Genomic DNA, 26,372 nt, shown 5'->3' on the forward strand with positions numbered 1-26,372 from the left:
AACCCCTGAAAAGATTCCAGGAATTAGGAGAAGGCAAGAGGTCAGAGACCTTGATAGACAAATAGTCTATGGACCTTGTCCCCATTACCCAGACCAGGGAGGGAGAGCTTAGGGCTGCCAGGGGAGGGTAGGCTGGCTTTACTCCCTGATCATTATGGGGAACTGGGAAGAGGGCCTGGGGTTTGGGTAAAGGCTGAGGGCTAGGGAATTTGAAACTCTTGTTCTCTGACTCCTGGGCAGCAAAATAAAGGGTGGGACCAGTATAGTTTCCTTGGCTGCCTATGAAGAGGGCCTCAATATAAACACACACACACACACACACACATTCCCTTTGGGCATTACCGAAAGTGATGCTGGGGGGCGGAGCAGGCTACAGGTTCCAGAAGAGATTGCATAAAGGGAAGTGGGTGGTGGTAGTAAGGAGAAAGCAGGAGCAATCTAGTTTAGGATTAGAGTCTGGACTTGGATATAGAGTTTCAGCCCCTGATAGGTTCAGAGGGACAAACCCAACTTCCTCCTTACTCCCAGGACTCTCTCCTCTGTTGTCCTGTTCATCAGCTCCCAATTTCCCTCACCTAGATAGTTAGAAAGAGGGGGCCATATATATGGCCTCTGTTCCCATCACCATGAAGAAGACATTGTGTTCCTGGTTCTGTGTTCTTCCCTTGTTCCTAGGATTTGTGCCTACAGGTAAGTTATTTGTCCTACTTCCCATTGGGTTGCCCTTGGAGCAGAGCAGCTAAAACATCCTGCCTTTCAAACCCTACCCAGTACTTCTCCCTTATCTCCTGCTGTCTGAAATTCTGGCATCATCACTAAACTGAATTAAAATCCTGTCACTTCCATTTACTAGCTCTATCTCTGTGGATATATGTATGTATGTATATTTATTTATTTTTCTGTGCACCAATTTTCTCAGCTCTAAGATGAGGGGATTTGAAAATCTTATGATCCTTTCTCTCTAGGTGTGAGCTCAGCACCATCTGAGCCTTCTACTACCCAACCATGTCCTCTGGAAGGAGTAGAGATCTCAGGTGGCTCTTTTAAACTCCTCAAGGATGGCCAGTTTCTGGAATATGTGTGCCCATCTGGCTACTATCCATATCCTGTGAAGATTCGAAGTTGCAAACCATGGGGGTCCTGGAGTATCCTGCAGACCCGCAATAAGAAGACAGTTAAAAAAGCTGAGTGCAAGGGTGAGGAGAGCTTGGATGATGGATGGGAGGTCAAGGGGTTAAAGGTAGGGCTGAGGTTAGATTGGGGACTGTGGTTACAATTAGGCTTAGAGTTTGGGTTAAGTTTGGTAGTAATTAGGTTTAAGATGAGGGTTTGTCGATGGGTTGGCATTATTGTTTAGGATGTGTTGTTTGGGATTGGGTGTGAACTAGAGTCAGGGTTACATTTGAGTACCAAGTTAGGGAAAGGCCAGAGCACATGCTTTGACTAGCAGGACCCAGTGAGTTGGAGTGCATGTGGTTAGGAAACTGGAGGTAGCATGCTCTGGAATCCTAATAGCAGTCCTGACCTCACCCCTGATAGTAACCCTTATTTTCACCTCAGAGCACAAGACTTAAAGTCAATAGACCTGGGTTTAAACTCTGCATCCAAAACTAATTAGCTATGAGCCTGGGCAAAGTCGGTTTTTTCAACTGTAAAACTAGAGACTTGACAATACCTATATCACAGAGTTTTTGTGAAGAAATCACTTTGCAAACTTTAGATTCCTATGTAGATAGGAATTATGGCTTGCTTATCTTTTTAAGCTACTCTATTATTAACTGACGATCAGGGTTGAATTGAGGTTGAAGGAGATCTGTAGACATATCTATAGTAGTCAAAATAAGATTCTATTCTGGAGACAAGGACTGAAAAATCAAAGGGATCTGAGGATTTCTACACTCCCCCCCCCCCCTTCCTTTCTCTCCCTCTGTTCCTGAAGCAATCCAATGCCCAGGCCCTGAGGACTTTGAGAATGGTGACTTCTGGCCAAGAAAACGCTTCTACAATATAAGTGAACAGATCATTTTCCAGTGCTATGAAGGGTATACCCTACGTGGCTCTGCCAATCGTATATGCCAGTCCTCTGGCCGCTGGGATGGATACACAGCTATCTGTGATGCTGGTGGTGAGTTCTCCCCTCCACAAAATTTCTCCTCCTAATTCCCTAGTTCCCTTGGTGCTACAATGGACCTCCCTGTCACAGGCATGAGCCCTTATCTCATTGAATTCCTACAGCGGGGTACTGCCGAGACCCTGGCATTCCCATCGGTACAAGGAAGGCAGGCAGACAATACCGACTGGAGGATAGTGTCACCTACCACTGTGGCCAAGGGCTCACCTTACAGGGCTCCCAGAGACGTACCTGCTTGGAGGATGGATCCTGGAGTGGCACAGAACCCTCTTGTCAAGGTGCCTTCTAAACCCTGTACAGAACTCCCTGTACAGACCATATTATTTATAGCCCTGAACCATCTATAACAGGGGTGGAGAACCTGTGGCCTCAAGCCTTGCAGCCATAGATTCCCCACCCTTGACCTATACCCACTCCTGCTCTTAATCCAAAATACATTCAGCTATTCTCAATCCCCTAAACCAATTTACTCCTACTCCCCCAACCCCTCTAACACTTTCTCTCACTTCTGCAATTTCCCCTGCTCCCTCAACTCCTTGCATATGGTTATTCCTTCATTCATTTATCATTCTTGACTCCAAAGACTCCTTCATGTATGATACCGCAGAGGAGGTGTTTGCTGCCTTCATCTCCTCCCTGACAGAGACCGTAGAAGGGGCTGATGCAGAAGATGGCCATAACCCAGGTATTTGCTGTGTTCGTTCGTGCGTGTGTGCGTGCGTGTGTGTGTGTACCAGGAACTAGTGGAGGGGGCAGCTTTGGGGACAAAATCCCAAGAAGGAGAGTGGAGAGTGAGTAAATCTGAGGGGAAGGGGAGGTGGGCACACTGGAGGAGCAGTTCCCAAGACTTCCCTTGTTTCCTTTCCAGGGGAGCAGCAGAAGCGGAAGATTGTCTTGGACCCCTCAGGATCTATGAACATGTACCTAGTGCTAGATGCATCAGATAGCATTGGCAAGAACAACTTCACAGGGGCCAAAAAGTGTTTAGCCAGCCTCATTGAAAAGGTGATGACTAGCAGCCTGCCCACTCCTTGGGCAGCCCAAGACTGATCCCAAAGGCCTCCTGCTGCCTCTCCCTCAAATCAACAAATATTTATGAACCATTAATTAAGAAATCTGTGTGACACAGGGGGAGAAATTTTGGATAAGGCTCAGTATCATGGAGCTTGTCTAGTGGTGGGAGAGATGATGCAGATGCAGTTAACTATAATAACAATGTGAGATAATAAGTACATTAAAGAAGTCTGAAACAAAGTGCTGTGTGTGGTCAGATAGGGATGGTCTTTCTGGTGCTTCCTCCCAACCTGGCCATGTCTCTCTTCTTATCTTCCCTTGGGACATCGTGCCCCTAGATTCTCCCAGATTTTGTTGGTTTCAAGAGTCCCTGACCTTGGACCACCTATTAACCATGGGTGCTCTATCTCCTGGCTAACTGTCTAACCCAGTAGATGCCTCTTCCTTCTTTACCAGGTGGCAAGTTATGGAGTGAAGCCACGGTATGCATTGGTAACCTATGCCACGGAGGCCAAAGCTGTGGTCAAACTGTCAGATATGCAAAGCAGTGATGCAGACTGGGTCACCCAGCAGCTGGAAAAGATCCAATACAAAGGTCTAGCCACCAGTGCCTTGGGGGGGTGGTCAGAGGATGTTCTTATGGGGGTCAGAGGAAATGAGCAGTGCTACAGTGGGATTAGGAAGTCATATGATCTGTAGGTGTTAGGTAGAGGGCATGGGAGTGAGGCAGGTCAATCAGGTAGAGGGGAAGCAGAGGGTATTGAAAGGTGGGTCAGAAGGTTATGACCAGAGGCTTGAGGGGAGGGGATAATGACCTTGTTTTTCTCTGCAGACCACGAGTCAAAATCAGGAACGAACACAAAACGGGCACTGATGAAGTTGTATGAGATGATGATCCTACAGGAGGCCCAAAATGACATTAACTGGAATAAAACACGCCATGTGATCGTGCTCATGACTGATGGTTAGAGGGAACTTCTTCATGGAAGTCTCCAACTTTTTCATTTTCCCTAAACCTTAGGCTCTTTTTGACTCTCTCAGTCCATGTGACTCTCCAGACCTCCTGGGTGATTCTCCATCTCCTTGGCCACTCCCCAAATCCCTCTGTAAATGATTCCTTGTTTAGTCTTTTGGCTTCATGGCCACCTCTGGATTTTACCTCTCTTACCAGTCAGAGAAGTCAAAGAGAATCCTCGTCTCCCAACGCTGCCATGATTTCTAATTCTTTCCATCAGCTCTTTATGGCCCTGACCAATAATGTCATTTCTTTGCACCTTAGCTGGCATGTATCAATCTGCCTTGTCACTCTTTTGGGGAATATAATCCTTACTTTCTTCAATACATTCAGGAAATTACAACATGGGAGGGGACCCTGTGGCTGCTATTGAGCAGATCCGAGAGTTTCTAGATATTGGAAGGAACCGAAAAAACCCAAGAGAAGATTATCTGGGTGAGTGGCCAAGCTCCTTTGAACAGTTAAGGCAGAGACCCTGATGTCTGGAGCAGATATTGCTGCTTTCAGGGATTTAGGAGGCACTCAAGCTTTGCTCTCATCCTTAGATGTCTATGTATTTGGGATTGGGCCCCTGGTGGACCAGGAGAAGATCAATGCTTTGGCTTCAAAGAAGGATGGGGAAAAGCATGTGTTCAAGGTTAAGGACATGGAAGATTTGGAGCGAGTCTTCTCCTTGATGATTGGTATGAGTGTGGAGGAGGTGGGGCTACTACCCAATGATAAAAGAATCTCAGGATTACTACTACCCTTTCTAGAGCCCCTGATCATTTAACTCCTCCCTGACCCTGCCTTCTCTCCCTGGGAGTTCAGATACCTTCCGATGTCTAATCTCCCTCTATCCTGATGAAAGGTTTAAGTTTCCCTCTGTTTCAATTTTTCATTCCCATTCTAATCCCTAATAATAGAATAATGGAATATTAAAGGCTAAGCTGTACAAACCAGGTGACCCTTCTCCAGTTTTCACCTTCACCAGCATGAGTTCTCTCCCATCAAGGGAGCTATTAGGCAACAATTCCCCAATTTTCTCTCCCCTAGATGAAAGCAAGACTCTGGGTCTCTGTGGAATAGCATGGGGACATCAGAAAAGTGGACATTATGAAAGACAACCCTGGCATGTCACCATCAATGTCATTGTGAGTGCTTGAGGATGGGCTGGAGAAGCAGGGGTAACAAAGTGAGGTTTTATCGGGGAGTGCTTATAACTAGGGAACATGACCCTTCTCTTCTACCCCACCTGATTTTTATTTACAGCGATCTACAGGAAAGGAGACTTGTAAGGGGGCTGTTGTGTCAGAATACTTTGTGCTAACAGCTGCCCACTGCTTTAATGTGGGTGACCAGGCCCATTCCATCAAGGTTGATGCGGGTAAGGCTCTGGTTTCATAGGGCTCTAGTTTTAATTTCCCTCATTCCAGCTCCCTAGTATTCTCCTATCAAAGTACTTCTCATCAATGGGAATTTCTTAATCATCTTTACACCCATCTGAGCACTACTTCTCACCCCTCATTCCACTTCCTTTACTCTATTCTCAGTCCCAGGGAGAATAGGGACAGAATTGGAGACTAGGCCAGAGCAATAGTTCTGAGGTGACTTCCTCATTCGTATTTCCTCTTCCTTTATTCCAGGAGGTATGAAGAACAGAGAGGTGGACACTGTCTATTTCCACCCTGATTATGACATAAATAGAAAAAAAGCTGAAGGGATTCCTGAATTCTATGACTATGACATTGCCCTTATCAAGCTCAAGAAGAAGTTCACATTCTCAAAAGATCTCAGGTCAGAATTCCTGGGTCCAGCATAGGAGTGGGCACTGAGGACTTTGGCCTAGAGTGGAACACTGGCCTGGTACTTGCTTAACTTGGGCTCTCTCTCCCCCCCACAGACCCATCTGTCTTCCATGCACAGAGGCAACAACCCGTGCTTTAAGGCTCCCAACAACAACCACATGTCAACAACAGGGTGAGATAAATAAGACATCAAAAGATGAAAGACAACAGATGGATGTGTAGTAGGGAAGATATAAGCCCTCTCTTTTCTTTTTCCCACCAGAAAAAGAGCTGCTCCCTGAGAAGAATGTCAAAGCCCTGTTTGTGTTTGAGGACAAGAACTTGATACAAAAAGAAGTTTACATAAAGAATGGGGAGATGGTGAGGAGTAGGTGGGAGGGCCCTGCAGGAAGACCATTTCTCCTTAAGTTCCCTGTCCCAAAAATCTATCTTTACTTACTGTGGCCCACAGAAAGCCAGTTGTGAGAGAGATGCCCTCAAGGCACCAGGCTATGAGAAGGTAAAGCAGATCTCTGATGTGGTAACACCCCGATTCCTCTGCACTGGGGGGACAGAACCTAATGCTGACCCCAACACTTGTAAAGGCAAGAAAACTTTCTCTTTGGTGTCTTTTCTCCAAAATGTGACCATCTTCTATAAGCTTATGGCTTTCTCCCTCTCCCTACAGGGGATTCTGGTGGTCCACTTATTATTCACAAGAAAAGTCGCTTCATTCAAGTAAGTTTTTCTTTTCCTTTCTACCTCCTCCTGAGGTCACAAGTTAGCTTGAAAACTCAGTTATAGTGGGTGAGGGAGATCCTTGGATTGTTTTCTGGCTCTGGGAAGGTTCTTGTAATTTCTAACGGGTACCACCCAAATGGTTTACATATCCTTCCCCCTAACTTTTCCTTAGGTGGGTGTCATTAGCTGGGGTGTGGTAGATGTCTGCAAGCACCCCAAAAGAATTCCTCCTCCCCATGCCCGTGACTTCCACATCAACCTCTTTCAAGTATTGCCTTGGCTTCGGGAGAAACTGAAGGACGAAGATCTAGGTTTCTTGTGAAAGATTTTCTATAGGGGTGGAAAAAGGAATGGGAAATACTTATTGTCTGGGAAAATTAAAACAAAGAACTGTAATTATTCTTGTGTGAGCTCTGTGTGTCTGAGACTGAAGAATTCTGACAGTCTATAGCCCATACCAAATCAGATGATCTTTTTGATGGGCCCTACCCCAATTTCAGATGAAAGAAATTCAGAGGCTAAGGAGGTTAACTGAATATCCACCTCAGTGGTTTTTACTGGAGCCTGGAGGGGGGTGAGGGGAGAGGAGGAATTTCCCTTCCCAACTCTTCCAGCTGCCTAGAACCCATCCACAAGGTTTTCTTTATAGACATCGTCATTGTAGACAATCTGGGTCCTCTTGTCCCGATGGCAGCCCTTAGGGCTACTCTGTACAGCTAGGAAGAAAGGGGAGAGTATATCAAGAAAACAAAAAACCTATTTAGACCCACAGAACAGGCCCACCCTTAGGTTCAGATATGAAGCAAAGTAAGTCTTCAGAACCTCTTTTCTACTGTGGAAATATGTACCCTCACACAGACCCCCTGGGAATGTAGGGCCCCTATAATATATTAATCTACTCTGGACTGCCTTCCTGTCATTCTCAAGACCCATGAGTGGCCAACCCAGGTTTTGGGTGAAGTTCTTGAATATGGGTGAAGGAAAGGAAAGTGGAAAAAAACCCTGCCATTTTGAATTTTACTGATCAACATCATTAAAAGCAATTTGTGTCCTTTGAAATGTCTATAATGATTTTACAAAGTAAAGACATGAAAAATGTTAACATTTAACTTATATAAGTACTATAAACGAATAGGATTATTAAAATTCTGAAAGGAATTTGTATCCTTTTGTCAATGACACTGGTGAATTTTGGTTCTTATCTTAGATAAATTTGACTTTGACAACCCCTTCCTTTCCTTTCCTCTCTCCCTCACCATGAAAACTTTCTATTATCTAGCTATAAAGTTGGGAAATGGATCCATTTAGTAATATTAAAGTGATAGGGACGGATAATGCAGCAATATAAACATCTCTGTTCAAAGTAATACATTAAATGACATAGGTTTGGCTCAAAATATTCTTATTCAAGTTCCTAACCCTTCCCAAACGCATTCTGAGAATAATTTGTTCTACCATCTTCCCTTTTATGTACTACTGTCCCTACAGGCACTCTTCCTTTCTTTAGAATGAAGAGAAGGAAATATCCCTCTTCCTAAAGTTAACTCCTCTGCCTGTGCCCTAAGATATCAGTCCTTCCCAACTCTTGGGAAACCTCATTCCCATTTATATCCTCCTTCCAATCTCTAATTTTTCCTCCTCCAAATATGCATAGTTCTCCTATAATCTGAGAAAAAGAAACCAACACCAAAAAACAAACTCCCAAGCCCTTTGTTCGACGCTCGCTTAATTCTTCAGCTGATACCCTACTCCTCTCCTTTTCACTGCTGATTCTTTCAACTGATTGGCTCCCAACCACTGCTGGCACTTCCTTCCTGTTCAATCCTTCCCTAAATCTACCCTATTCGTCCATGAAAAGTGCTCCCTCAAAATTCACCAACAAATAGGGGTAACAGGAAGAGCACTAGATTTGGAGGCAGAAAATGTGGCTCTGCTATGTAATTTGGGGCAAGTCATTTAACCTCTTTTAGCCTTGTTTTCCTCATCTGTAAAAGGAGGGTGTTGGCCTAGATAATTTCTAAACTCCATTCTGGCTCTAAATCCTATGGCTATGACTTTGTGACATCCTAGTCGCCAAACTGAATGACTTTTTTCCTCGTTTTCACTTTCTGTGGCAAGTGACACTGCCCCTTCCCAACTTCCTGAAACTCTTTCCTCTTGGCTTCTATGACATGGCATTATTCTGGCTATATTTTTATTTCTCTCTTTTCTATTCTTCTTCTTTTTCTTCTACATTTTAGGAGAAAATGTAGGGGAAAATAACTAGATAGGCTTTCAGGCTCAGTTCCTGGTTTTCTGCTCTTCTCTACAGCCTTACTGATGAACTTATCTTCTCTCATAACTTCAGTTATTCTCTGTGCTGTCATATGCAGACTTTCATCCACAACCTTAAGATCTAAGTTACATCTCAAAGTCCTGTTATCACCTCAAAAATCAACATATCTAAAATTTAAACTCATCTACTTCTCCAACAAAATGGCACCCTGAATCCAACTTTCCTATTCTTTCTAGTTATTTATGCTAGAAACTTCCCTAGAGAAGAAACCTCCTTCCCTGACTCTTCTTTCATCCTCTCTTTCATCCTTCTATGTTCAACTCGATTTTATTAATTCTTTCCAAGTATCTTGAGTTCATCTCCTTTCCTTTCCCTCCCCATGGCTACCATCCTAGTCCTGACCCTCATCTCCTTCTAGGGAGTTATAAGGTTATACAAAAGAGCAAGATGAAGTGATGGGTTATTGTGGGGTTCAGCTGGAAACTGTATTCTTACCAAGGGATCCCCAGACAGAATTGCCAGTGGCAGCATCTAGCATGGGCTGCTTGCGAGCAATGCTAACCTTGAGTTGCACAGATTCTACCTTGGTCCCGTTGAGCTGTGGGGTGAGAGACCAGTGGTGGTAGGAAGGGTTAAAAACAAATTAGAGAGGATCTACTTGCGTCAGACATATCCCATGGACAAAATGAGTAGGGAATTAAGAACATAAGAAATCCTATAAATTGAGAATGAGACTATATAGTGTTGGGAAGGCATTCACAACTTATACTCCTTCACTCCCAATACTTTATGGAGGAAATAAAGGGATCAGGAGAAGGGACAGGTGGAATAGATTTAAGAATTCTGACCTCGGCTATTGCCTGATCTGCTGATTCCATCTTCTCATAGGTGACAAAGGCACAGCTGGGTGAGGATGGAAAATAGCATCATCCTGGAGCCCACATCTCCTTTGACCACTCCCTCCCCCAATTTCTTCTACCAGGCCCACTATAAGACTTCCCTTCCCCACTCCCTCCCAACCTTCTGTCTCTTTCTTTCTGGCCCATGAGAACTTTCTCTCTCACTTCCTTGTATTTTTTCCTATGACCCCAAAGATCTTACTGTACCTCTCTCTTCTCATTTCCCATTCCAAAAACTCCTTACTTTCGGGGTGGGTCCATGGAAAGGTCAATGATGTTCCCAAAGGGTGAGAAGGCTCCACGAAGGAGGGTGGGTGTCATATCTGTTCCAGATACATACAGTGTGTTCCCCTTACGTGGACCTCGATACTCAGGGAATGAATCAGATCCTGTGAGGCCAGAGATCATGTTTAGGATCAGGGATAAGGGATCACAATCCAATCAATCTCTTACTCAAAAGGTTATTGTGGACTCCACTTAAATATTCTCTGAAACTTCCCATCCCCTAAGTTCATGTCACTTACTTCGGAAAGGGCCCTCTCGATCCCGGTCTCGGTCCCTGTCCCGATCCCGGTCCCTGTCCCGATCCCGGTCTCGGTCCCTGTCTCGATCCCTGTCCCGGTCTCGATCACGTTCTCTGTCGCGGTCTCGATCACGGTCTCGGTCCTTCTCTCGATCCCGGTCTCTGTCTCGATCACGTTCTCTGTCCCTATCCCGATCTCGATTTCTCTCATGGCTTCGATCTCGACTTCGGCTTCGGGGTGGGGAGGCTGAAGAGGGGGGACCACTTCGTTCCTCATAGCCCCATTCAAAGCTTCGGGGAGGGCCATCACCACCCCCTGGACCTTCTGATTCCTCCCCATCTGGTCCTAGCTCCCGAAGGCGATCACTAGATGAAACAAAGCTGTAAAGGCATACAGTAAGGATGTAAGGGTCCTATTCCATCCCCTCCTCAGGGGTATATGCATCTTCCCCTTTCAGACCCTGGTTCCTTCCAGCCCAAGTCCCATGGCTCCAGGAACCCTGTCCCATCTCTAACCTCTCATATAGAGATTTCCTCTGGGGACGTCTAGATGACTAGATGGAAGAAAACAAAGAATGGCATTAAGGATAGCTAAGTTAGTACCCAGAATCAGGTATCCAGTTGCCTAACTCATTTATCTCCCCTCCCTAACTTCTCCCAGCCTCCCCCTTCTACTCAATGTTTTCCAAGCATTGGAAATTTCTCCATTACCTCCTGCAAGTCATCATCAGCTGAGATGCTTCGTTGAAATGGTTGAAAAGTAGGGGCTGGGCCCTTCTCTGGGTCCTAAGGGTAACAGAGTGGAGTTAGGACACTCCAGCCAATTGACCAAAGCCTCCCTTCCTCCTTTTTAAAAATTCTGAAGATCCCCTTTTCTTTTAACTCTTCCCCAAACATGGCATGTACTCAACAGAAATGCCCAAATACATTTCTAGCTTCCTCAGATAACCTACGACTGAGCAATCATTCAGTGACATACTCCGGGTTTTTGTGACAACGCTCTGTTGGTTCCATTCCTACTAGTCTCACTACTACTTATCAGTCTCCTTTGTTAATTCATTATCTATAAAATGTCCCCTAACTGTGGGTATACTCCAAGGTAAATGTCCTGGATTCTTTTCTCTTACCCTTCCATACTCTCTCATTTGGTGGGCTTTTTTCACTTCTCATAGTGAGCAACTGGCTTATCATTTCTATGCAAATAATTCCAAGATCTATATTCAACCCTATTGTCCCTCCTGTACATTTAAGTCTTAAATCAATTGTTTATTGGAAATTTTGAACTAGATGTCCTTTAGGTATATAAAATGCAACATGTCCAAAACGGAACTCATTTTCTAGTCCCCAAAACCTTCTTCCAAACTTTCCCGTCTCTGCTGAAGGCACCAATATTTTGTCACCCAGGTTCACAACTGTGGCATTTTCTTTGACTCTCCAACTATGCCCCTTTTCACATATCTATCAGATACCAAATCTTGTCCAGATCTCCACAACATCTCCTGGATATTCTCCTTTTTACTCATGTGACCATAGCCTTAGTTTTTTAAACCCTTATCACCTACTGCCTGGGTTACTGCAATAACCTCTCAGTCTCTCTATCTCAAGTCTTTCCCTTATCCAATCTATCCATACTAGAGTGATTTCCCAAAATGCAGGTATGACCACATCACTTTCCTTTTTAATAAATTAGCCATTGGCTAATGGCTCCCTAATGTCTTCAGGACTAAATATAAAATCCTTTGTTTGGCATTTAAAACCCTTTACAACCAGGCCCCAATGTAACTTTCCAGTATCATTATATATCATTCCTATTCCTGCATTAGGAAGTCCATCCAGATAGCCTCTTTGCTTTTCCTCACATATGATACTCCATCACCTGTCTTGATGGTTTTTGCACTAGCTATCTCCTATGTACTGGTATCATTCCCCAGCTTCCTCACTTTCTCTAAGAATCCCGTTTGCTTTAAAGCTTAGTTCAAGGACTACCTTCTTACATGAAACCTTCCTTGATCTACTCAAGCTGTTAGTCTCCCTCTGTCCCAAACCACCTTAATACTTATTTTGTATAGACTTATAATATGTACATGCTATCTCCCCCAATGATGTAAGGGCATTTGGGCCTCTGTATTCCCTAGGCATTGGCCTAACACTGAGACTGGCACATGATAAGCATTTAATAAATACCTTTTTTTTTTTTTAAAGCAATTGGGGTTAAGTAACTTGCTCAAGGTTACATGGCCAGTTATCTCTGGGTGTGGTGCTGAGTATCCAAGCCCCGATTTGATTCCCAGGTTATCCCGACACTAGAGCCGGTGCTCTTACTCCTTACTCGCTGAGTGACCTGGCCACCCCTAAGCAATTGGGGTTAAGTAACTTGCTCAAGGTTACACAGTCAGGTGTTTACGGGTGGGTGCTAAGTGTCTGAGCCCAGGATTTGATCCCCAAGTCATCCTGATACTGGAGCCGGTGCTCTTACTCACTGTGCTACCTGGCTACCCCTAAATACTTTTTAATTAACTGATGAAATTACCTAAACCTTTCTTGAGTTTATTTTGTCTCTGGCTTGTACCACCTCTCAGCTGTATTCCATGAATATAATACCTTTGATACAAAGTAATTTAAAGTCAGAAAGGAGCTTAAAAAAATCATCTGGTCTGACTCCCTTATGAGGAAACTGATGCCCACAGAAAGTGACTATTCAAGGTTAAACTGCTACCACTTCTTTCTGTCCTACAATTGCTTTCTTCCATCCTTGAGAAAGCCCTTCTTTTCCCACTTCAATTCAAATGCTTATTGGGTATCTACTAGGTAGAAAGAACTGTGCTGGTCCTTCAAGGAGACATAAAAATGAATGAAATATCATCCACATTCTATTGTCCTTCAATGTGGTAAATTAAGACTGGACTTAGCTACCCTTTCCTTGATTCTCACTTACCTTCAATTTCCCCTCTAGAGTTCGTGACCGCTTGAAGCCAGAATTCTTGGTCTCAGCTTTAATGGCACTGATGGCTCCTGATTTTACTAGCTGTTTAGCCTGCTCTGTTGCTGTGGCTGTGTCTACCACAGGTTGCTCTGATAGGGCTAAGCAAGGAAGAACAGAGAAAGCAAAAAGTCAAGGTGTTAATCTTGCCTGACCTGTGAAAGAAGTTCTTTTAGGTCCTAATTCCTTTTTCTAGTCCACTGCTGGAATCTCTACCAAAATCCATGCCCCACCCCCCAAACCCCTGTAATAACAGTATTTAACCCATTACTCACAGCGTTTGACACCACCCTGGCTGGCTGTGCTACTATTACTCTGCTTCTTAAGAGCCAATAATGCTTTTTTCTAGAGAGGAGAGGGAGGTAAAAAGAAAAGTTAAAAAGAGTTAATGAGGTCCTTTTCCCACCCTAAGATCCTATGGCTTCTGTGTTTGGAGAACTTCCCATAAATTTCAATTATGATAATTACTGGTAAGAACTACTAAGACAATGATGTCCTGTGGCTCTGCAGGGTGCCAAAATTTAGTGACACTGGGTTCATAAGTCATATACCTAGGGTGTGCCTATCAAGAGTTATTTTAAGGGGCGGCTAGGTGGCACAGTGAATAGAGCACCAGCCCTGGAGTCAGGAGTACCTGAGTTCAAATCTGGTCTCAGAGACTTAATTAACATTTACTAGCCATGTGACCTTGGACAAGTCACTTAACCCCAATTGCCCTGCCTTCCCCCCTCCAAAAAGCAAAAAACAAACAAACAAACAAACAAACAAAAAAAGAGTTACTTTATACCAAACTTATTGGTAGTGCTATATAGATGGGAAGGTGATTATTCGCACAGTAAAGGGACCAAAAAAAAAAGGGTTTGGGGATAAGGGCCTATCCTTCCTCCTTTCTGCTCACTATACTCGTTTGCTCACCTTTTTCTTGAGTTTGCTGAATTTCTTCTGCAATGCCTCTTCTTCCTCACTCAGTCCTGGGGGCAGCACCAACATGTCAGCTCCCAGGTGTGAGCCAGGTCTGGCCCTCCAGAGATGCAACTGTGTAGCAAAACAATCTGTCCAAGGGAGGTACCTTTTGCCCTTCCATCCCACTGCTTAGTGACATCCCTGGACTCCAAAGGGGAGAACACTGGGAAATCCAGGCCCTGGGACAGCTAGGTCACAGACTCCCAGAACAAAGAACATCAGTACTACGAATGCCATCTAGTCTGACTTGAATCTAGTCTACTCGTCAGGAAAAAGGTTCTCAAAAGAGAAGTGGCTCGTTAGACATTTCAAAGCTAGTTTGTGGCACTGCCAGGACTAGGATACAAGTTCTGTCTAAATCGCAGCACAAAATCATTTTGGAGGAACATGCTTTCCAGTCACAATGTAGGAGGTATGACCTTCCTTAAGAGGTCCTTTTCTTCTCCACCCCCTCTCCCCATTCCCTAGTAGGCAGGGCACTTTCAAATCAAGTCAGTAAGCACTTATTAAGCGCTCACTAGTGCTAGGAACTGTGCTAAACGCTGGGAATTCAAAGAATGGCAAAAATTGTCCCGGCCCTAAAGGGGTTCAGAGTTTAACGGGTGAAACAACATGCAAACGCCCTCCTAGAATATCCCCAACCTAGAAGTACAGCGTTACTATGGCAACAGTGATCGAACTTCGGCCGCCGAAGGACGTGATCATGGCAACTACAGGGGTTCCCGAACGCCTGGGGTTCACGCCGGAACTCCCGCCATGTCACCATAGCAACGGGGCAGGAAGACATAAAGAGCTGCAGGGCGAGGAAAAGGAAGGAGGGAGGGTCCTCACCTGAAAAGGGAGATGTTATCTCCTTCACAGAGTCCACAGCTGCAGCTTCCTCCGCCTTCTCGGGAGGACCAGAAGGGCGCAGGGTGATGACGTTTAGTGGGAAGGAGCTGGAAGAGGTAGGCTCTACAACCAAGGTGGCCGAAGGGGTAGGCACTTCCCCTTAGGCCTTTGCGCCATTTCCGGCACTGTTCCTTTTCTACCCTCTCCCCCCCCCAACCTGTCTTGTTCCTCGGTCTGAGGCCACTTCCGCCCTTCTTTCTTATGACGTTACTCCACCCTGTAGCCACTCTTCCGCCGAACGGCAGCAACTTCCGCCATGCCGGGGGCGGGACTTCCAGAGATTCGGTTCTCGAGACACTTCCGGCTTCGCGGAGATTCTGGGAGGCAACGGTATGCTGGAGACAGAGCGACTGGGTAAGGGCAGGGGCAGCATGGGTGCAGGGAGTGAGTAACCTTTGACCTTTGCCCTGAGCCTGGACCTCTGCCCTCAGCCTTGACCAGTCTTCCTTTTTCTCAGTGCTGCCCCCTCGGGGGCCCTTAGACTTGCCCCTCTGTGCCCTGGAGCTCGGATGCACTGGGCGTTGGGAGCTTCTGAGCTCGCCCCAGGTCTCAGACCCGCCGAACGGCACGGTGAGTGAGCCCTGAATCCCCAAGGGCTTCCATTCATCCCTGACCCAGAATGAGTCAATTTTCCTTCCTTCTTCCCTGCAATGATGGTGATTCAGTGTAGGGGAAAGCGTTGGGCTTGCAGTCAGCAGACATGGCATCCTTCCCTCAGTGCTGCCGCTCCTTGTGAGACCCAGGATCGGGCTCTTTTGGAGTGGGATGGGAGGGGGCGTTGAGGTGGGAAGGGAGCTTTTCTGCCTCAGTTTCCTCCAATGTTAAATGAGGTTAATCATCCTTTTCCTGTTTTCCAGACTTCATGGGGGAGGGAGGGATGTTGTAAGGTTGAGGTGAGAAAATGAATATGAAAATGTGTCTTTGTCATTATTGATAATATATTAACAATAACAACAATTTTCAACAATTATTCATTGAAATGCATGTGTTTGTGCCCATCCCTATCGCTGGCTTGGAGGAGGGAGGGAGAGTAGCATGTATTACAGAAAGATGGAAGGGAAGGAAAGTGAGTTCCAGCCCTAAGGGAATTCACATTCTGGTTGGGTTCTCTTTAGTAGGAGCATATGCAGTAAGAACTCTGGGACCTCAGAGGAAATAGAGGCCGTTGAGGGCTGGGGGATGATGAGGTCTGGAAAAAATTTAACTCAATTTGATACAATATTGAGTGCCATTTATAGTCTAGACTTTTTATATTGGAAGTGAGATTTGAGGATCCTGTCCTAGTGGATTGCAGATTTCCTGAAGGCAGAGGGTAGAGCAAGGGCCCTTATCCTATTTAATATTTCAGTTTCTTCTAGCACTTAAGTGTATAGATAATACATCCTTAAAAATTAGAAAGATATGAAAAATTTCCATTGTTTGAAGTCAGGGATTCACCCCCTTTTCCCCTGCTTCCTGCTCTCCCTGTCACCACATCATTTTTTTCCCCTAAAGTTTCTACCATTGCTCTTAATCTGCTCCCATGCCTCCGATGATTTCTTTCCTCTCACCTTTTATAACACTGTCGTTAATATGTTACCTCATCAGTGAGCTAGCTAATTTTTTGAAGGGAAGGCTGGGGAGGGAAAGGGAATAAGCATTTCTCTAACCCTGACTTCTGTGCGAGGCTAAGTACTTTACAAATATATGAATCTTTTACTTCTCTGCATTCCCTTTAATGCTTGTCCCAGTGCTAGGCCTTTCCTTTGACCCTGCTATTCTTTACTCTAACCTTCTCCTTGAACAAGGAACCTTAATCTGTCTTCTTTCCTGGGCAATTTGTTCTTTTTCCTCTCTGCCTGCCACTCCTGTGTTTCACATTCTGTGTTTGTCTTCCTTTCATTTTTCCAGCTCTCCCATGGGCTACCACCCTGTGCCCCAGAGCTGCAGGGAGAGACTGAGCAACTGTTTCTGTCATCTCCTGAATGGCTGCCCCTGCATGGTGTGGAACGTGTGGCTTGGTGAGAATGGTTCTAGTCACCTAAGATGGGAATGAGGTATGATGGTGGTAGGGAGACTGATTTGTTTCTTCTGGTCTCCTCAGGAAATGGCAGAGGAAGACGGACCCCTGGTCTCTCCTGGGGCTCCCAGGAGCTCCTGTCCCATCAGATCTACAGGCTCAGAGACACCCAACCACTGGCAGAGTCCTGGGTTACAGAGAGGTAAAGGGCTTCTCCAGGGATATAAGAGAGATAGGAAGAGACTAAGAGAGAGATTTAGCTTCATTGTGTCACATTGTTCTCTCTCAGGTCTTATTGGAGGACACAAACCTCTCGGCAACAACTTCCCTCTCTCTTCGCCGGCCCCCAGGACCTCCATCCCAGGCCTTATGGGGCAACCCAACACACTACCCATTTTGGCCAGGTGATATTTGAGGAGAGATAATGGAGAGCAGAGTGAGGAAAAAGCTCCTGTTTCCTAAGGAAGTGGGGAGTAAACTATCCTTCCCTATATGCTAACACATTTTTCCTGCTCTGTTTCCCTTCCTTCTAGGTGGAATGGATGAACCTACCATAGCAGATCTCAGCACATGTGGTGACTCTGAGGAAGAGATTGATTTTGAGAAAGGTGAAGGGGTAGAATAAAAGGGCAGACTGAATTTGATTGAAGATTGGGGGTGGAAGGGGGATGTGGCCTCTCATTACTGCCTCTTTCCACTGTCATTTTTCAGATCTCCTTACCATCCCCCCAGGCTTCAAAAAAGGTGTAGACTTCACCCCAAAGAGTAAGAGTTTTCTCTGGTGGGCTGGAAGGGGGAAGGAAAGATGTTAAAGTGACAGAAGGGAAATGGTAACTATACCTCTATTTCTCTTGACTTCTGCATCTTGCCAGATCACTCAACTCCTGCTTCTGGCCTCCTCAGTCTCAGCCATCTCCTGGAGCCCTTGGAACTGGGTGGAGGGGAGGAGGAGGAAGAAGAGACTTCAGGAAGATTGGGAGGTCCTGGAGGAGACAGTGTTACAGGCTCCACCTCTGAGCCGCCATTGGTCCGTGCTAGTAGCCTGGAGGATTTAGTCCTAAAGGTAGATAGGCTATGGATGGATGGATAACTTGGTATGTCCTGCTGGAGAGAGGGTCTGAGGAGTGGGGTGGGATGGAGGTCTGGGATAGTCTGATACTTTTTGCCTTACTCCATAGGAAGCATCAGCCCCTATGCCTCCTCCTGAACCTCCAAAGCCCCCAGTCTTGGAACAGTGGGCCATTCCTGTGGATATTACTTCGCCTGTGGGAGATTTCTACCGGCTCATCCCCCAACCTGCCTTCCAGGTCATGAATCTCACCTTTTCTACTCCCCTACCTCCAGTGCCATGTTCCATAGTCTCCTGCTTATTTCATTCCAGCCCCTTCCTGATAGGTAAGATTCAGGACTTGTCAGACTCCCAAGAGGTATACAGATAACATAAAAGCCACCACCCACCTTACCCGTTCCTGGCACAGGATGCTATAGCCCTTGTGTATCCCTCTGTGACATTCACTTTTACCCTCAAATAAAATGTGTGTAATAGGGGCCATACTAGGGCTAAAGTTGGGGTAAGAAGCCCTATCTCCAGATTTACTTCCATATTCCTAGCCACTTTTCACCTTCTTTTCTCTTCATATTTCTCTCTAGCATGAATATAGGGTTATGGATTATTTGATTAAAGAATGTTTCTATCCCCTTCCTCACTCACTGGATCCTTCTCACATCATCTCTACCCTGTATCCATTCCTCTCACAGTGGCCGTTTGAACCAGATGTATTTCAGAAACAGGCTATTCTGCACCTGGAGAGACATGACTCTGTTTTTGTTGCTGCTCACACATCTGCAGGAAAGACTGTTGTGGCTGAATATGCCATTGCCCTTGCCCAGAAACATATGACCCGGTATGGGGGTAGGGACAGCGTAATCCTGATCTTATCCCTAACTTGTTCTTACCAGTCCATCCCTCTTCCATCTCGGTGCCTGGGACACCAAGGAGGAGTTGAGGGGAGCCTATGGGAGATGATGACATGGAGAGGAACAGGAGAGAAAGAAAGAGACGAGAAGAGATCGAAAGAGGACAGACTAAAATGGTTTAGAAGTGACCAGAGTTAGTTTAGAAGGGCTTTCTGAATGAGTGAATGTAGAGCCAGGTTTGGTAGGATTCGTGGGATGGACCTGGGGGAGGAAGAGGGGAGGAGATCTCGGCTCAGGGGCAACAACTCATGTGAAAATTCAAGATTCCTTCTTCTGCAGTACCATCTATACATCACCCATCAAGGCCCTGAGTAATCAGAAGTTCAGAGATTTCCGAAACACATTTGGTGATGTGGGGCTCCTCACAGGGGATGTCCAGCTGCATCCTGAAGCCTCCTGCCTCATTATGACCACAGAGATCCTTCGGTGAGTGGACATTAAGATTCTGGGATTGGGGGTGTGGGATGGACCTGAAGTCTATGGTTAGAATTGTGTATATGCTTAGGGTCTAGGGTGAAGGATTTAAAATTTGATTGGGAAAACAAAGTAGGAGTCATAAGGGGATCAAGTTATGAGTTGAGAGAAGGAAGTTCCAAGTATGTTTTAATCTATTTCTGTTCCTTACCATTCCTTCCACCTAGCTCCATGCTATATAGCGGCTCAGATGTGATTCGAGACCTTGAATGGGTGATATTTGATGAGGTCCATTACATCAATGATGCTGAGGTGAGGAGGGTGTAGCTGACATTATCCCTGGGACCTGACCTTTGGACCTTTCAGTCCTTGCCTGTCTGAAGGCTACTTCTACCACCCCTTCACCTCTACTCCCAACTTTATCCCCAGGAAGGCCCTGTGCCACAGCTTTCCTTTGAGGATAAAAGGGAAGGTCATGGGGAGGGGGGAGGGGAGGTAGGAATTATGGCATCCTGTGCTAGATGGGGGTGAGGTGAATGGTGGCTTGTATGTGTCTGTCTTTATACTTGTTTGCAATGTTTGTGTATCCTTATCTTTCTGTGACTAGCGAGGAGTAGTATGGGAAGAAGTCCTCATCATGCTCCCTGATCATGTTTCCATCATTCTTCTCAGTGCCACTGTGCCCAATGCCCTTGAATTTGCAGACTGGATTGGGTAAGGATCAGAGATAGACACAGAGGTTTGAGTTTTTGGGTGGATACTCTAGGAAAGAGGCTTGTCCTGTTATTTCCATATCCTTGAAGAGGATAAGCTGACATTGTAATAGCCAGGAGGGAGGTCTAACACCAGGGGGTGGGTGGTGGTAGTGATGCTGGTAATTTCCTTCAGTTATCCCTTTTGATCAAAGATCTTCAATAAACTTGTTTAGACATGTGGGGTTCTCATATACTCACCATCCCTTGATCCCTGCCCCTTTGTCCAATGTAGATTCTCTGGGGAAAAGGATGGAAGAAGGATGATTTTGGAGGCAAGGAGAATGAGTGATGGGATGCTGGTGGAAGGGTCATAGGATCATAAATTTAGAGTTAGGAGGGACCACAGAGATCATCTAGTCAAGCCCCCTCATTTTACAGATGTGGACACTGAGGTGCCCATAGAGGTTAACATGCTACAAGGTCACACCTCTCCCCTTCAGGAAGCCTTTCCCAAGGCATTTCCTGTAAGTTTTGGACACAAAGACACAGAAATAGTCACAGACCCAGAGATGGGATTCAAAGAGGGTAGTGGGGAGGAAAGGTGGTTACACAATGTTGTGACCTCTGACCTTTGCCCCTCTCCCCCAGGAGGCTGAAGCGTCGGCATCTCTATGTGATCAGCACAGCTGCCCGACCAGTTCCCTTGGAGCATTTTCTGTTCACTGGGAATAGTCCAAAAACACAAGGAGAGCTATTTCTGCTTCTGGATTCACGAGGTGTCTTCCACACTAAGGGGTGAGTTATGGGAGGGAGCTAGGAGTAAGCCTTGGCTGGGAAGGTCTGAACACCATGACCTTTGTCTGCCTCTCCATCCATTTGTCTTAGATACTATGCAGCTGTGGAGGCCAAGAAGGAGAGGACTAGCAAACATGCACAGACCTTTGGGGCAAAGCAGCCAGTGCACCAAGGGGGGCCTGGACAGGTGAGATCTGGGGTGGGAAGGAGGGGGTGGATCTGTAGAAATGGATTCATTTGCTTAATACTACCTCTTTTGCCCCAACTGCCTCTTTTCTTCTTATCTAACTCCTTTCCCAAGGATCCCTTGATCTAGTTTTCAGCTCTTCCCCTTTTCAATCCCCATATTCCTTTTCAGAGCCTCAGGATCTGAGCCCAGGTCCTGTTGGTCCCTGACCCTGGCCCTTTCTCCTTTGCCCTCCAGGACCGAGGCATATACCTCTCTCTCCTGGCCTCCCTGCGGAGCCGTGCCCAGCTCCCTGTGGTTGTGTTCACCTTCTCCCGAGGGCGATGCGATGAACAGGCATCAGGCCTCAGCTCCCTAGACCTTACCACTGGCTCTGAGAAGAGTGAGATCCACCTCTTCCTTCAGCGATGCCTTGCCCGACTTCGGGGCTCTGACCGCCAGCTGCCTCAGGTATATGGGGTCTGTAGGGAGGGAAAGTTCAAGGTCTATGGGAGATAAAGGCTGAATTAGGCTTTGGGCACCTTGTGACTCTATGGTGACACCCAAATTTTGTTCCCTCAACATTGCCTCAAAGGTACTGCACATGTCAGAGCTACTTCGTCGGGGTCTAGGTGTCCATCACAGTGGTATTTTGCCCATTCTCAAGGAGATTGTAGAAATGCTCTTCAGTCGTGGTTTGGTCAAGGTAGGATAGTGGAAGCATCTTGGGTAGAAGGGGATATATTTATTTAACCCTGAGAAAGTGCCCAGACTCAGGAAAGTCAGATTTGGTGTCTTTGAAGGCCAGAAGAGAGTTTCTCCTAATTGTGGAACCCTTTCCCCTAGGTCCTATTTGCTACAGAGACCTTTGCTATGGGTGTGAATATGCCAGCACGGACTGTGGTGTTTGACTCTATGCGCAAGCATGATGGTGCAACTTTCCGTGACTTGCTCCCTGGGGAATATGTACAGATGGCAGGACGGGCAGGGCGTCGTGGCCTGGACCCTACAGGCACTGTCATCTTACTCTGTAAGGGACGTGTGCCTGAGATGGCTGATCTGCACCGGATGATGTTGGTGAGTTAGTCAAGGTGGTTAACTTCCTATCAACTCAAGAAGGCAGGGAAGGTTAGACTGGGTAATTCCCTTGACTTCTAGCTCTGAGGCTGTGATTCCCATGTAATTTTCTTTTATCTTGCTTTTCTCATAAAATTTTTTTTTATCTCTTCTAACCTTCCTTTTTCTTCTCTCTCATCTTTTGTAAAAGGAACATCTCAGGGACCTCTACAAAATCCTTTTATGAAGGGGATGGACTAAAGTCTAATCCAGGGGTGGGGAACTGTGACCTTCTAGGTCCTTGGGTGTTACCTTTTGACTGAAAGAACAAATCCTTTTATTAACGGGATTTGTTTTGTGAAGTTTGGATTCAGTAGCAGGTTCTCCACCTGTGTTCTAAATGAAGAAATTAAGGCCTAGAGAAGGGAGTGATTTGCCTAAATTCACACATCTATTAGTAGAGCTGAAATTAGAATCCAGGTCTTTAACTCTTAATGAGAAGGGGACAGTTAGTTCAGGTAGTCAGGGGAATACCCTTGATTCTGGAGAGGGGAATGGAAGAGTCCTTCCCATTTCCTTCTTCCAGCACTCTGATCCCTACTCCTGATCCTCAGGGAAAGCCTTCTCAGCTACAATCCCAATTCCGCCTCACATATACAATGATCCTTAACCTGCTTCGGGTCGATGCACTCAGAGTGGAAGATATGATGAAGAGAAGCTTTTCTGAATTCCCTTCAAGAAAGGACAGCAAGGTGTATATATACATGAGTTGTGTGCACACATTTGTGTGTGTTGGTGGGTGTTTGGGGGACATGTCTGGGTCCCTGAAAGAACCAAGGAGTTGGAGGACTAGATCATATCTTTAAAGAAAACACATGTGGGAGGTGGGAGGTGGGAGGGATCTGGAGCCTGGTGATCACAGAGCTTCCTGAAGCCTCTTGCTAGTCCCTGTCTCCTTCCCACCCCTACAGGCCCATGAGCAGACTTTGGCAGAACTGACAAAACGACTTGGGGCCCTGGAGGAGCCAGACACGTCAGGCCAGCTGGCTGATCTTCCTGATTATTACAGCTGGGGGGAAGAGCTGACAGAGACTCGGGGACTGATCCAGGTGATGGGGGAAGAGGGAAGTGAGGACATGGATGAGGGTAGGGGTGGGGGTAGAGAGAATGCTGCTACCAGCATAGCAGGGGAGTGGCCCAGGGCAATGAGAAAACACTCCTGAGTTTATTCCTCAGCCCCTCCTTTGACATGTTGAACATCTCTTCCCAGCGACGGATCATGGAATCAGTGAACGGGCTGAAATCTCTGTCAGTAGGAAGAGTGGTGGTTGTTAAGAATCAGGAACATCAGAATGCACTAGGAGTGATCTTGCAGGTGAGGGGAAGTGGGCTGGGGACCCCTAGATTGAGGGATTAGTAAATTTCTTTCTTTGTCCTCTAACATAAACTTATTTACATTGATATGTTGTTGGGCTTTTTGGGGTGGGGGTGGGGGTGGGGTGTTGGTGACTTCCACCTTCATATACCTCCAGGCTCTCTCATCTATGTCATTCCTCCATTTCCAGCACTATCCCATGTTTCCCTTCCCTCACTGTCCTGACTTAATATGTGTATATTGTGTTCTGGGTTTGTATTCTGAGGGCAGGGTCTCCATCACCCTTAGACAGGGAATTCCTTAAGGATTGGAACCACATCTCTTGTCCAGGTTAGGCCAGTCTAGGGAAAGATGAATATGACCTGAGTAATGCTGCTTGTCTCTCTCCCAGGTCTCTTCAGACACTACAAACCGATTCTTCACAACTTTGATTCTGTGTGAGAAGCAGCCCCTTGAGAGGCCACTGCCTGGCAGTTCCAGCTCCCTCGATGTCCCCTATCCTGATGATCTGGTGGGTCACAAGCTGTTCCTGCCTGAAGGTAAGAGCTCAGTGGGAAGTAGGGCAGACACTTGGGTCAGGGATGGGGTAGGAGGGACAGGATGTCAGTGTCCCAGGACAGGAACTTGATTCTGCTGTTCTGCCCTGCAGGGCCTTGTGATCATACTGTGGCCAAACTTCAGCCAGGTGACATCACTGCCATCACAGCAAAGATGCTACGGGTGAATGGGGAGCGAATCTTGGAAGATTTTAGCAAGAGGCAGCAGCCAAGATTCAAGTTAGTAGCTTTGGGTGAGAAGGGACAGTTTGAGGAGAAAATTTTGCCACCTTGGGGAGAAATGATTATAGGGTGGTGATTCACTGGGCAGTGGTGGTATGTGAAGGTTTGCCAACTCTAGGAAAGGGAGGTTTCAGAGAAAAAGGGTTTCTCTCTTTTTTCTTAGGAAGGAACCTCCCTCTCCAGCTGTGACTTCTGCTGTTCAGGAGATGCTCCGCTTGGCTCAGGCGCACCCAGCAGGGCCCCCAGCCCTGGATCCCGTCAACGACCTTCAGCTAAAGGAGGTGTCTGTGGTAGAGGGTGGGCTTCGTGCTCGGAAGCTGGAGGAATTGATCCGAGGTGCCCAGTGTGTACACAGTCCCAGGTTTCCAGCCCAGGTGAGTCCACTCAGTATCTGGCTTCACAGAGGCGGTGGTTTCTTTCCCTGGTCTTTTTGCCAGGCTTGATGGAGTGTTAGGAGAGAGAGGGATACAATCTGTTCTTCAGCTCTTCCCGCTAAGTTGGAAAGGGTAGAGGGGACCAACGCCTTCCTCACCTTGCATCTTCTTTCTCTAGTACCTGAGGCTGCGCGAACGGGCTCAGATTCAGAAGGAGATGGAGAGATTACGGTTTCTACTCTCAGACCAGTCACTGCTCCTGCTGCCAGAGTATCATCAGCGTGTGGAGGTGGGGAGGAACTGGATACCTTGTGCCCTGAGGCTAGGGGGTTAAGGGAGAAGACTGGAATAGCCAGATAACTTGAGTTTCGTGTTCTTCTTTCAATATCATCCTCTTCCTCACCCAGATTCTGCGGACATTGGGCTATGTGGATGGGGCAGGGACTGTGAAGCTGGCAGGGAGGGTGGCATGTGCCATGAGTAGTCATGAACTGCTTCTGACAGAGCTCATGTTTGACAATGCACTGAGCACCCTTCGGCCAGAAGAGATTGCTGCTCTGTTATCTGGCCTGGTCTGCCAAAGCTCCGGAGATCCAGGAGACCAGTTGCCAAGCACTCTTAAACAGGTGAGGGATGCAACAACCCTCACCATCACCTCCATCCTCCCTCCTTCATTCATATAGGCCTCTGTATTTCCCCTGGAAATCCTGGACCATCATTTCCCTTCCATTGTAGCTTTATACATCTTCAAGAAGACTTTCCTGAAATCTACCTCCGTTTTTCTAACACAGTTCCATTATCAGACTGGGTTTTCTTCCTTAGGCCATAGATACTTTTTCTGTTTTCCCTTAGCATCTGGTTAAGGTTTTGCCTGGTGTATGGACTTTACCCTTTCTTCAACCCTTCCAGGGCATAGAGCGTGTCAAGGATGTGGCCCGGCGTATTGGTGAGGTTCAGGTATCCTGTGGCCTGAACCAGACTGTGGAAGAATTTGTGGGGCAACTCAACTTTGGGCTGGTAGAAGTTGTCTATGAGTGGGCACGAGGCATGGTGAGTTCTTTAGGGGTAGAAGGAAAACAAAGCAGCCTTGGGTTTGAACATCTGAATCTCTGGGAGAGCCACATGCTTATTTCCTTTCCTTTCTTTGTAGCCTTTCTCTGAGCTTGCAGGGCTATCAGGGACTCCAGAGGGCCTGATTGTCAGATGTATCCAGCGCCTGGCAGAGATGTGTCGTTCACTGCGAGGGGCTGCCCGGCTGGTGGGAGAACCAGTCCTGGGTGCTAAGATGGAGGCAGCTGCCACGATGCTCCGTCGTGACATAGTCTTTGCTGCCAGTCTCTATACCCAGTGATCTTTCTGTAGTTCCTACCCTATTGGTTTTTTCATGGCCCTCTGCCAAAGAACAGGCCATGAAGGAACCAATTTCTTTTAAAAAGAATTAATAAAGCAGCAAATCATGCTAATGTGTGTGAGGCTTGGGGGTAAAGTATTCCTTTCAGTGTTGGCAAAATGAGTTAACTAAAATGGGGACAAAAATAAGACCA

The 26,372-nt window shown here is 46.4% G+C and overlaps 4 protein-coding genes across 5 annotated transcripts in view; 2 read left to right on the forward strand and 2 right to left on the reverse strand.

The window, feature by feature from the left end:
- The window catches only part of ZBTB12 (zinc finger and BTB domain containing 12), a 98,587-nt gene that overhangs the window by 70,998 nt on the left and 1,217 nt on the right, over nt 1–26,372 (reverse strand).
- CFB (complement factor B) lies at nt 367–7,063 on the forward strand. Its single transcript, XM_069073290.1, has 18 exons — nt 367–690; nt 966–1,196; nt 1,940–2,125; nt 2,236–2,409; nt 2,715–2,816; nt 3,000–3,136; nt 3,602–3,740; nt 3,978–4,109; nt 4,494–4,595; nt 4,706–4,843; nt 5,196–5,293; nt 5,412–5,526; nt 5,786–5,936; nt 6,043–6,119; nt 6,210–6,307; nt 6,399–6,531; nt 6,615–6,664; nt 6,840–7,063. Exons 1-18 carry the CDS (start codon nt 606–608, stop codon nt 6,987–6,989), a joined length of 2,298 nt encoding a protein of 765 aa, XP_068929391.1. The 5' UTR covers nt 367–605; the 3' UTR covers nt 6,990–7,063.
- On the reverse strand, nt 7,195–15,229 carry NELFE (negative elongation factor complex member E). 2 transcript variants are annotated; one of them, XM_069073297.1, is made up of 11 exons: nt 15,139–15,229; nt 14,260–14,379; nt 13,620–13,689; nt 13,300–13,445; nt 11,076–11,150; nt 10,881–10,918; nt 10,366–10,745; nt 10,086–10,230; nt 9,791–9,845; nt 9,438–9,540; nt 7,195–7,383 (listed from the first exon to the last, which is right to left on the reverse strand). In XM_069073297.1, exons 2-11 carry the CDS (start codon nt 14,332–14,334, stop codon nt 7,286–7,288), a joined length of 1,185 nt encoding a protein of 394 aa, XP_068929398.1. In that variant the 5' UTR covers nt 14,335–14,379; nt 15,139–15,229; the 3' UTR covers nt 7,195–7,285. The 2 variants fall into 2 exon arrangements, with proteins under 2 accessions (XP_068929398.1, XP_068929399.1); XM_069073298.1 differs by lacking the exon at nt 15,139–15,229 and adding an exon at nt 14,950–14,972.
- Nucleotides 15,458–26,291, forward strand: SKIC2 (SKI2 subunit of superkiller complex). Its single transcript, XM_069073282.1, has 28 exons — nt 15,458–15,552; nt 15,656–15,768; nt 17,089–17,198; nt 17,282–17,399; nt 17,487–17,601; nt 17,731–17,805; nt 17,909–17,962; nt 18,070–18,260; nt 18,376–18,504; nt 18,956–19,101; nt 19,454–19,600; nt 19,816–19,900; nt 20,196–20,302; nt 20,932–21,078; nt 21,169–21,265; nt 21,503–21,715; nt 21,840–21,950; nt 22,091–22,321; nt 22,915–23,052; nt 23,272–23,409; nt 23,571–23,675; nt 24,067–24,214; nt 24,325–24,451; nt 24,618–24,828; nt 25,007–25,117; nt 25,236–25,454; nt 25,738–25,878; nt 25,979–26,291. The coding sequence occupies exons 1-28, from the start codon at nt 15,531–15,533 to the stop codon at nt 26,177–26,179; spliced, it is 3,750 nt and encodes a 1,249-aa protein (XP_068929383.1). The 5' UTR covers nt 15,458–15,530; the 3' UTR covers nt 26,180–26,291.

This window comes from Petaurus breviceps, unplaced genomic scaffold (genome assembly GCF_028583685.1).
Source record: "Petaurus breviceps papuanus isolate PSGF00001 unplaced genomic scaffold, PetGlider_PUasm1.0 90865, whole genome shotgun sequence".
NCBI classification, from domain to species: Eukaryota; Metazoa; Chordata; class Mammalia; order Diprotodontia; family Petauridae; genus Petaurus; species Petaurus breviceps.

What these genes read in the sequence shown, in the direction of transcription:
- CFB (XM_069073290.1), top strand. Translation starts at nt 606, where the DNA reads ATGGCCTCTGTTCCCATCACCATGAAGAAGACATTGTGTTCCTGGTTC. An exon ending in ATGTCACCATCAATGTCATT is followed by an intron (nt 5,294 to 5,411) that starts GTGAGTGCTTGA and finishes TTTTATTTACAG; the next exon opens with CGATCTACAGGAAAGGAGAC. An exon ending in TGACCCCAACACTTGTAAAG is followed by an intron (nt 6,532 to 6,614) that starts GCAAGAAAACTT and finishes CTCTCCCTACAG; the next exon opens with GGGATTCTGGTGGTCCACTT.
- NELFE (XM_069073297.1), bottom strand. Translation starts at nt 14,334, where the DNA reads ATGTTGGTGCTGCCCCCAGGACTGAGTGAGGAAGAAGAGGCATTGCAG. An exon ending in CTCTAGAGGGGAAATTGAAG is followed by an intron (nt 11,151 to 13,299) that starts GTAAGTGAGAAT and finishes TGTTACCCTTAG; the next exon opens with GACCCAGAGAAGGGCCCAGC. An exon ending in TCGAGAGGGCCCTTTCCGAA is followed by an intron (nt 10,231 to 10,365) that starts GTAAGTGACATG and finishes CTGGCCTCACAG; the next exon opens with GATCTGATTCATTCCCTGAG.
- SKIC2 (XM_069073282.1), top strand. Translation starts at nt 15,531, where the DNA reads ATGCTGGAGACAGAGCGACTGG. An exon ending in AGAGATTGATTTTGAGAAAG is followed by an intron (nt 17,806 to 17,908) that starts GTGAAGGGGTAG and finishes GTCATTTTTCAG; the next exon opens with ATCTCCTTACCATCCCCCCA. An exon ending in GAATTTGCAGACTGGATTGG is followed by an intron (nt 20,303 to 20,931) that starts GTAAGGATCAGA and finishes CCTCTCCCCCAG; the next exon opens with GAGGCTGAAGCGTCGGCATC.